Below are 9,177 nucleotides of genomic sequence, written 5' to 3'. Positions count from 1 at the left end.
GTGGAGCATCACCACCTGTCCCGGGTATGCCACTTTACAGGCGCACCTGGGTCCGACTGGTGGTGGTGCCAGACCCTGATGGTAGAGGACCCTCTTTGAAGGGAGGGCAGGGGGAACAGGAGTTGTCAGGAAGAGACGGGCCACTGAGCTCAAACATAGCATGGGGGGAAAGGAGCAGCCTCGGCCCAGTGATCCAGAGTCCAGGAACCAGAAGTGTGGTTGGAGGCCCCAAGGAGGCCTTTGGCTCCACACAAGGAAGAACTTTTTAACCTTGAGAAGGGCCCTGTCTGGAAACAGCACCAGCTTACTCTGGGCAGCGAGTTCTCTGTCCTTGTAGTGGGAGGTAGCCTCACTGAGCTGGGGAGAAGGGGAAGCTAGAGATATACGACCTGGAAGACCTCTGCCGTCCTTTGAAGTCTGAGATCGCACTTCCCTACACCCTCCAGTGCGGCCTATTCAGAAGCTATTTATTTAGGGAGGTGACCGTCTGGAGCTTTCCCAACAGACTGGCTTTCTCCATGGTGTTTCCTTTGCCTGGAGACAAGCGGTTTACTTCCCTGGGGCAACAGGAAGGTGACAGCACTGGACAAAGCCGATAGGTCAGCAAGGTTGCCGGGACAGCAGGTGTCATCTTGTGAGGGTAGCAGAGAGAGGGCTGAGCCCTTTGGGCCCCAAGCTGGCTGCGGGTTAATGGGGGCGGGCGAGGCAGGTGGCCCTCGGATGCGACGCGGGGCTCCAGGGGCCAAACCCTGCCCCAGGCGGGGAGGAGGGAGAAAGAGGGAGGGTTCAGCCCACGCCGCCCGCCACATCAGAGCACCGAGAACACCAAGTCTTTATTACAGGAATTCCTATGAAACAGCTCCAAGAAAAAACCCACACATAGGAGGAAAAAAATAACAAAGCAACACACATAGACGTGGGGCTGGGGCTTCCCCCGCCTTGCGCCCGTTTCTGGCGCGGGAGGCGTCAGGGCCACAGCCCCCTCCTCTAGCCCTCGGGCTCAGACCCCTCTGGAGCTCGGGCTGGCGGCCCAGGGTGGCTCCTTGGGGACCTCTCCCTCCCTCCAGGGACCGCAGGCCTGGCCGCGGGGAGCAGCGGAGGACGAGCGCCCCTCTTCGGCAGGCGCCCCCGCGACAGCGTCCCCGGCCCCGCGCGCGCTTCCAAACTTGGTCACGCTCGGCGGCGGCGCGTCCGGCCTCCCGCGCCCACCGCTCTCGGGAGCTCAGGGGGCTCCAGAGTCTGGGCGGGGCGAGGTGCGATCTCGGCTGCGCCCTCACGAACTCGGGGCCACCGAGGCCTCCCCAGGATCGGATCCCACTCCCACGCCGCAGCCCCACGCCGGGAGCGGGCCCAGGCTGCTTCCGGCGCCCGCGGCCCGCCCAGGCTCCCGCGCCGGGGAAGGCCCGCGCGGTCCCGTGGCGAGGGCGGGGCCAGAGAGACGCGGCGGCCGCCCTGCCCTTGGCAGTGGTTGATGCCGGGTTAGCGTTCGTGGGGTGGGAGTTTTCCTCCTCGCAGCACCTCGCTCTTCCCAAGCGGCACCCGGCAAGCCCTTCTGCCCCAGGCGCTCCCACCCAGGCGCACAGCCCCTCCACCTTGCTCGTCCGCCTGCGCCTTCTCGAGGGGTCACTCCGGAACCCGCCGCGGCCGCCCTAAGAGGACGGCCTGACTTCCAGTCCAGCTGAAGAGCCAGAGGCCCTGTGGGCCCCCGCTGTGGCATGACTCCTGCACTGGCTTTTGTCCTCTGCCAAACTAAAGACCCTGCCTAGCCTGAGTCCTCCAGCTCCAGGGCCCCACCTCCCCATCCCTGCTGGGTGAAGGGGAGGCTGCCCCAGCAGAGGGTGCCCAGGGCTCTCCCACCCGCACTGTGGGTAGGGGTCGTGCGGAGGGTCGGCAGCCCGGGGAAAGGCCGAGGTGCAGGAGGCTGCGAGGAGAAAGGGCACAAGGTGGCCAGAGGGGGATGGGGGTGGGGTGGGGTGGGGGCTGATAGAGTCTTCGGCAGGAGAGATGGGGAAGGGCAGGAGGCTCCACCTTCAGACCAGAGCCTCTGGTAGGGTCATCTTGCCTTTTCCCATACTCCAACTTTTGCATGTTTCCTGGAATTTTTTTTTTTCAGAAGGGGGGTTCCCACATTTCCACTCCTTGCCCATAGAAAAGCCGGGCTACAAAAGGGGCTCTGATTGGCTGGTGCCTCTAGCCCCAGGTCCTTCCTCTGATGGCAGGATGGCAACTCCAAAATTCTAGTCCCAAGGAAAATGGCAGTGGCTGGGCTGGACTGTGGCCGGAAGACCACTAGGCCTCAGTTCTCAAGCACCATCTCTCTGGCTGCAGCTGGGCCCTTCAGCTGGGGGCCAGTGTTGCATTCTGGCTGTCCCCACGGGTCACATCACCTCCGGAGAGGAGGAGCTGCTGGCACCTGGCAGGGAAAGGGATGAGAGAAGTCTTTTTCAGAGAAGCCCAGTGGTCTTTCCTGGTCACTGGCTTCTGGACAGACAGTTTTGGGCAGAAGCCACCAAGGACAGGACCCTTCTCCTTTCTCCAGGGCCTCTAGGTCAGCCTTGGAACTCTGCCTGCGTCATCTCCCTCATCCAGACTCCTAGAAATGCTCCAACTTGCCGAGCTGCAGGGACTCTGGCAGCCAGAGATGGAGTGGGGGCATAGAATTCCAGGGGAGAAGCAGCTGTAGGGGAAGGGGCCGGGTGCATTCTCAGACTGGGAGCTCAGAGGAGCTAGACATGGGACCTATAGGGGCAGAAAAGTAAACTGGGGCCACAACTTGGTAGGCCCCAGACACCAGGCTGAGGAGTGGTTAAGACTTCACTCAGAAGACCTGTTCAAAGAGCAGGGAGAAAGGGAACTCAAGTGGTGCTCTGGCGGTGCGGGAGCAGAGTAGGGTCAGTGAAGAGACTAGGGCTGTTAGGTGATGGGAGGAATAGGAGAAATGAAAGGGCAGTCAGGAGCAGACACTGTCTGGCTCTCAGCGAGTTGACATCCAAGGCTGGAAGGACAATTGTGGGTGCAGCTGGGGACACGGAGCAGATCTGGAAATAACTGTGATGGAGATTCAGACTGTGGAGCCAACTGCACAGAACTGTTGCTGGTGCTATAAAAGAGGACGGTGGAGCTGCCAGAGTGGGGAGTGAGGAGACTGGGAAGAGGGTCAAGGGCAGAGCAACAGGGAGAGCGGGTACTTAGGGAGGGAGAGGAGCAACAGGCTTTCTGGCTCACAGGAGTGGAGGGAGGGTGAGCCATTGGGAAAGAACCCGGGCAGCATGGGTGGGAAGAGCACTCGGAGAGTGCAGACTACTAGCATGGGGCCCTGGAGCTGGTAGGTGACCTCCTTGAGCCAGTCCAGGGTGGTGGCAAGAGCTGCCAGCCTGCAGCAGATGAAGGAGCATGCTGAGGAAGATACTAGGGACCCCTGGTTTTTAAGGGGGGGCGGAGGAGGATGTAAACTTGAAGAAGGAGCTGGAGAGGGAAAAGCTGCAAGTCCTAGGAGAGAATAAATGATGAGCAAGGTTCCAACGCAGGTGGCTTTGGACAGGACCGGTTTTCCTCGGGGACCAGTGGGAAGGAGAAGGGGGTGGGAGACGGCAGCAACATGGAGTGGGGGCTGAGGCGTTTCCCTGGTGGGCTCTATTTGGGCACTCCAGGGAATTGGGGAGCAGCGGGGTGGAGCTCTGTGTGTGGGCAAAGCCTGAGGAGGATGGAAGGGGCTGGAGGTGCCTGCAGAGGGCTGTGGCAGGGAGGCAGCTGCAGGGGAGTGAGGGCCGGCTGCCCAGGTGGAGGGGTGCTTGTATTTCCTGGTTTATCTCCCTCCATGTGACTTTCCTGAGGTTTGAAACAGGACTACACCTGCCACACTGTCAGCCCAGGAAAGCCTTGTGGATGCTGCCCTCTGGGACCAGACCAGCCACTGGGGAAGGGTGGGCAGGCTGCCTCCTGATAGGGGGAGGGGGCAAGTCCTGCAGGAGGCCTTAGCATTCTGTTTCTCCCCTAGAGGGGTGCACGGGGAGACAGGAGGAAAAACAGCCCCGGAGTCCAGGGCTCCGGCCAGAAACAGAGCTCCCTCGAGGACCTGTGTCCTCATCCCTCCTCATCTGGCTGTGGCAGGTCCCGGGCCACCCAACCCAAGCAGGGGGCTGGAGAGAGTTCTGTGTGTGCATGGCTGGATTGAGGCCACCTCTGTTTTTCTTAGATTGTCCTCTCACTGTGCCACGTGTGTCCTGGACTATCTTCTCAACTGGGCTGTTAACTATTCAAGGTCAAAGCTGATTTTTGTTTTCCTGTTCTCAGCACCTGACACAGGCAGGTATGGTTTATCTTTCGTCAAATGAATGAATAAACAGTACAGAAGACTAGCTGCCATGCAGAAGCCTGTGTCCCTGCCACGACTATGAGGGAGGAGCCCCAGGACCCGTGCTACCCAGGTGTTTCAGCCCAGCACCTCTGGACACCTGAGAAGACACGGGTATAGAGGTAGCAGGGCATGGCCTTGGCCAGTCCCGGGGCAGCTATGGCTCCAGGTCTTACCTCTTACTGTCCTTCTCGCAGGGCTTCCTCCACCTTGGGGGTCTCCTGCCGCCTTCCCCGGAAGTCTTCATCTGAAAACCAGAGGAAAGCTGCCTCACCCTGCACCCTGCAGGGCCTTGCTCAGGCAGGTCCCTCAGACTGGGCAAGAGAGCTGACCTGACTCGCTCTGCCCTCTTCATTCGGGACATGCCGAACCCCAGGTGGGGGATGCATGGATCTGGTGAGAGAGGCAGTAGGACACCCAGGTGCTGGCCTGGCTCCATCACTGAGCTCTGAGACACTGGACAAGTTCTTCCCTCCTCTCTGGGGCTCAGTTTCCTCAGCTATAAATGAGATGGGGAAGTTGGACTATCTAGATAACCTCCAAGCCCCTTCTTGTCCTTGTTTCTAGATGTCTCCTGATGCCCAAAGGGTCCCTCTTGCTCTGTGGCATGAGGATTGGAGTTCAGTTGTGGGCCTGGCAGGGTCTTCTGGCTCACAGGGCCTTTGGAAGGGACTGGGTGAAAGTGAAAGGCCCTGGGCCCACAGACTGCCAGGGAGTGGGGAGTGAGACTTAGAAGAGGGAAGTCCTGCCCAGCGCTTGGTTCTGAAGTTGATGCCCCTCCATGTGGGTAAGCCTGTCTGCCCCCTCACGCCCCAGAGGATATTCTAGAGACGGTACCTGGCACTTTATGTTGCAGGTAGAGATCTAGGTGGAGGTGGGTCTAGGACCTCCTTTCAGGGGTTGCAGGAAGGGAGAAGCAATGTGGACCAAGTGGGGAAGATGCGTTTCTTTGGGTCACCTGCCCACCAACCCTCGACATGTCCCCAGGATGGGTGCTCCCTCCCTGACAGGTTGGGGCCACCGGTGAAACACCCAGGACCTCCTCTGGGAGAATCACCAATCACAGGCAAGTTGGAGCTTAAGATTCCCCTCCTGTCTCACCACAAGCGTGGCCTTCCACGTCATCCAGGAGATTGGCTGTGGACGCGGCAGCCCCTAGCCTGGCGGGCAGTTCAGGAAAACTGTCCCAGGGATGGACAGGCACTGTCCTAGGCCTCCCAGTTCCCCACCCCACCCTTGAAGCCCAGGAGGCAACCACCACACCCACCTGACCCCCAGTACTGCCTCTGCTAGCTCCTTCTCGGTGTCAGCCTTGCAGCCAGGGCCTGACACTCCCGCCCACTCCCATCTCTGCGGACAGAAGCGGCTCTCTCCCTGCTCCCCTTTGGTTGTAATATCCAGGGCCCTATGTGACAAGCACGGATGGGAGTTCAGGTGAAAATGTGGAGAACCGTATTTCTACTAGAGGAACTGAACATGAGAAGGCAAGGCCAAGGTGCTTGCAATAAGGCGGATCCGTGCACCAGCTCAGCTAGAGAAATCAGGGACAGGTTTGCTGCTTTTGAGGGAAGAACCAATTTTTCTCCTAAGATGCAGATTACCCCAGACCAAAAAAACAAGAAGTTATAGGACAACTTCTGAGCCTGCAGAAGGACGACAGGAGCTGTAGCCCCGCACCCTAGGCCTGGTTCTTGTTTGGCACCAGGAGATGGGCAGTGGGTTAGTGGCCTGGCTCATGGGAGGCAGGGGGGACCACCACTCCTGGAGAAGGTCACAGCCTCGGGGATTCCAGTGGGGGTCTGCCTCAGTGACCCTTGGTTTCCACCTCCCCCACCCAGTGCCAGCTGGAAAGGATACGACTGATGCTTCAACAAGTGTTTCCTCTTTGACTTCCTCATTTTGGTCTTCTCAGAGAAGGCTCGGGCGAGTTCAAACAGCTTCCTCCGGGTGGCTGGGGACAGAGAGACCTGTGAGTCATTCTGTCGGCAGCCAGAACACCAGATGGCCTCCCCACAGGTATAGGGAGGCCAGGAGCGGACCAGCCCCCCGACCCCAGGTAGGGGAAGGGGGAAGACGAGGGTTGGAGCCCGGAGAGGGGGAGGTGACAGGAATCACAGACCATGGAGGTCACCATGGGAGCCAGGCTGCCATCCCAGGTCGGCCTGCAGGGGCAGCACAGGCCACCATGAGCCAGACCTAGGGACAGCCGGCAGCCCAAGATCCGGGTATTCCTTCCCCAGCTGCAACAGACTGCAACGCATCTTGGCTTTCTTTCCGCTGCCACTGCCTTCCCGCCCCTCCCCTAGCCACCTCCAGAGTTGGTTCTGGGATCTCCATGACTAATCTGAGATTTTCCCTGAAACGGAGCCGGAAAGGAGGGCAGCCTCGTGCAGGCACGGATGTGGGGCTGCGTGGTGGGGAGGGAAAGGGGGCATTCGGGGCTGGCAGGACTTTGTGGAACGAGGTCCCCCACCCTGAAGGCCTTCCGCCCCCACAGAGCGTGGCTTAGCGGGGGTGTCTGCGCGCAGAGAATGTGAGTGCTACAGTCAGGGTGAGGGCATGTGCGGCGCATTATTTTTCTGCAGACAGCTGGCTCAAGAGGATTTAAAACTTAATTTGTATCCAGACTCAGCTGCAGTGGCAAGTGAGGCAGGAAGGCCGAGGAAGCCAGCCTGCGATTAAAATGTCACTTCGGTTCACCAAGAGTCGGCCACACTAAACATTGTGGGTGGGTCCCCCGATCCCGTGAGCCCACAGGGCCCGTCTCAGAAGAGCTGGAGAGGGAAGGGGGGGGTGGGCTGGACTCACACTTTCCCATGTGTTTCAGCTTGTCCCTGAATAAGGCATCTTCAGACACAGCGGGGTTGGCGTCACCAGTTCCTGGAAGGAGATGACACCGGTGAGGGCCGGCCAGAGAGAAGAGCAGCCGCCGGCAGGGCTGTTTCAGCTCCATCCTCCCGTCTGAGGAAGGGCACAAAGAGCCGGCTTCTTCCCTGACCAAGGGGAATTTGAAACAAGGAGGACACGTGGGGTTCTGGGAGCACTTCTCCCTTCCGTGGGCCTCAGTTTCCTCCTTTGTAAAAATGGGAACCATCTCGTGGTCTGCTGTGTGCGTGGAGAGCCAGGGGGTCCCAACTGCCTGCTTCTCGGACTAACTCTACGGTTCCAGAAGTCACGTTGGTAGCTTGGAAGCAGCTGTGGTGGGAGTATGTCCACCACGGAGGTCGCCAGGTGCTGCAAGCCGGGCCTGCCCTGCACTCAAGAGCTGGCTGTTAAACGTTCACTGGCACCCCTCGCGCCTGCCTGCACCCGACACGCATGTGACAGTCAGATGGGGTGACGGTACACAGCCGGCATTCGCCAGAGGCGAGTCCCTTCTCCTTCCTTCTAGGGTCAGCCTCCTCCATTCCTCCCTCCCAGACACAGGGTTTGTGGCTCCTTAGCGAGTAGGAATGAGAGTGGGGCCAGTCCTAGGGTCAGAGCCCAGCCAGGCCACCCAGGCTCCCGGCTCAGTGAGCACCCACTTGGGTCTGTCACCGCCCATGCTAAAGCCCCTGCTCTGCATCCTGCAACGCGGCTAATCCCCAGTCACCTTGTCTGATAAGTCCCCTCTGAGTCATTCTGATCCATCTCAGCAGCCCTGGTGTCTCTAGTTAATTCAGGATCAAGGACAAGAGGCTCTGGTTAAAACTCCCAGATGCGCATCTGGTGGGGCCTAAGCCGCCAGCCTGTTGCTTATGAATCAGTTCCACAGGATTTTCTCTCATCGAGCTGGGGTCAGCTGAACTCCTTCTGCCCCGTGCCCCCTCCACTACACCCTGTAAGGGCTCAGCTCCCCCCTGCCCCTGCCCCTGCCCAACCCCACTGCACCATGTAAAGTCTGCTCCAGGCAAAAGGGGGGGGAGTGCCACGTGTGGAACCAAGGACACCTGGGCCTGTGCCCCATGTTCCCAGCTCCGGCTCAGCCCTCTGGTCCGTGCTTCCCCATAGCCCTGCTGCCCCCCAGCCCGGGTCCTCCTCCAGCCATTAGGACACCTGAGCAGAAGGGCCTGGCCCTCTTTTGAGGCAACACTTTTCTTCTCACCCCCTGTACACAGAGCTTGAAACTTCTCTTCCTCCAACACCTAGGGCGGGGCCTAGCAGACGGTAGGTATTCCCCACTACCGAATGAGTGAATGAACTCTCCCAGATTAATCCTGCCCTCCTTCTCTCCACACATTTGCTATGATCAACAAGTACGTCCTCAGCTTTGCTGGTCTGCTCTGTTTCTTGGACATATCTCCTTACAAGACCCTAAGTCCCCCCAGGCAGAGACCAAGCCCTATGTGTCTGTGAGTCCTTCCTGCATCCACTCCCCACCACGGGATGTTGCAAGATGCAGGGTGCCCTTCTAGCCTATACTCCAAGCACAGGCTGGAAGTTCAGCCAGCCTGTGTTGGCCAGTCGCAGCTGTGGGCTCAGAGACCCCAGCAGCCACTGGATTGGTAAGAACCCAGGGCTGCAAAGTGGAACAGCCATCACACTCCACAATGGGTGTGGATGTGGGGGCAGAAGCAGCCTCTTCAGTCTGCTGAGGAAGCCAAGGCCCCCACCCTCTATTTGCTCACTCTACCCCCAAACTCCAAATATGCAAAGTCCTCCAGGCTCCTCTCCCCGGAAGGCAAGGTTACCTGGGACAGGAGAGGGAAAGCTGCAGTCGTTTCCGACAGCCACACTGCTGGACTTGGATTTCTGGGATTCGTATTTCAATCGATCTGGAAAAGGACCATGTTCTCAGGTCAGGGAGGTTAGCTCCTGGGCTCCCAGGGGCAGGCTGGGCTGAG

General features: G+C 59.4%; 1 protein-coding gene across 1 annotated transcript in view; it reads right to left on the bottom strand.

Moving 5' to 3' along the window:
* Window positions 1-2,024: 2,024 nt before the first annotated feature.
* CUEDC1 (CUE domain containing 1) overlaps window positions 2,025-9,177 on the bottom strand; it is a 76,753-nt gene continuing 69,600 nt past the window's right edge. The window contains exons 6-11 of the mRNA XM_069481151.1: window positions 9,025-9,108; window positions 7,163-7,234; window positions 6,212-6,305; window positions 5,456-5,514; window positions 4,531-4,601; window positions 2,025-2,413 (exon numbers count right to left, since the gene is read on the bottom strand). Of these exons, the coding sequence (XP_069337252.1) occupies window positions 4,534-4,601; window positions 5,456-5,514; window positions 6,212-6,305; window positions 7,163-7,234; window positions 9,025-9,108 (377 nt within the window). The 3' untranslated portion in view covers window positions 2,025-2,413; window positions 4,531-4,533. The remainder of the gene's footprint in view (window positions 2,414-4,530; window positions 4,602-5,455; window positions 5,515-6,211; window positions 6,306-7,162; window positions 7,235-9,024; window positions 9,109-9,177) is intronic.

The sequence above is a fragment of the Eulemur rufifrons genome, chromosome 9, assembly GCF_041146395.1.
Source record: "Eulemur rufifrons isolate Redbay chromosome 9, OSU_ERuf_1, whole genome shotgun sequence".
Lineage (NCBI taxonomy): Eukaryota > Metazoa > Chordata > Mammalia > Primates > Lemuridae > Eulemur > Eulemur rufifrons.
The sequence above is the reverse complement of the archived record's forward strand: the minus strand, read 5'-3'. Positions and strand labels throughout refer to the sequence as shown.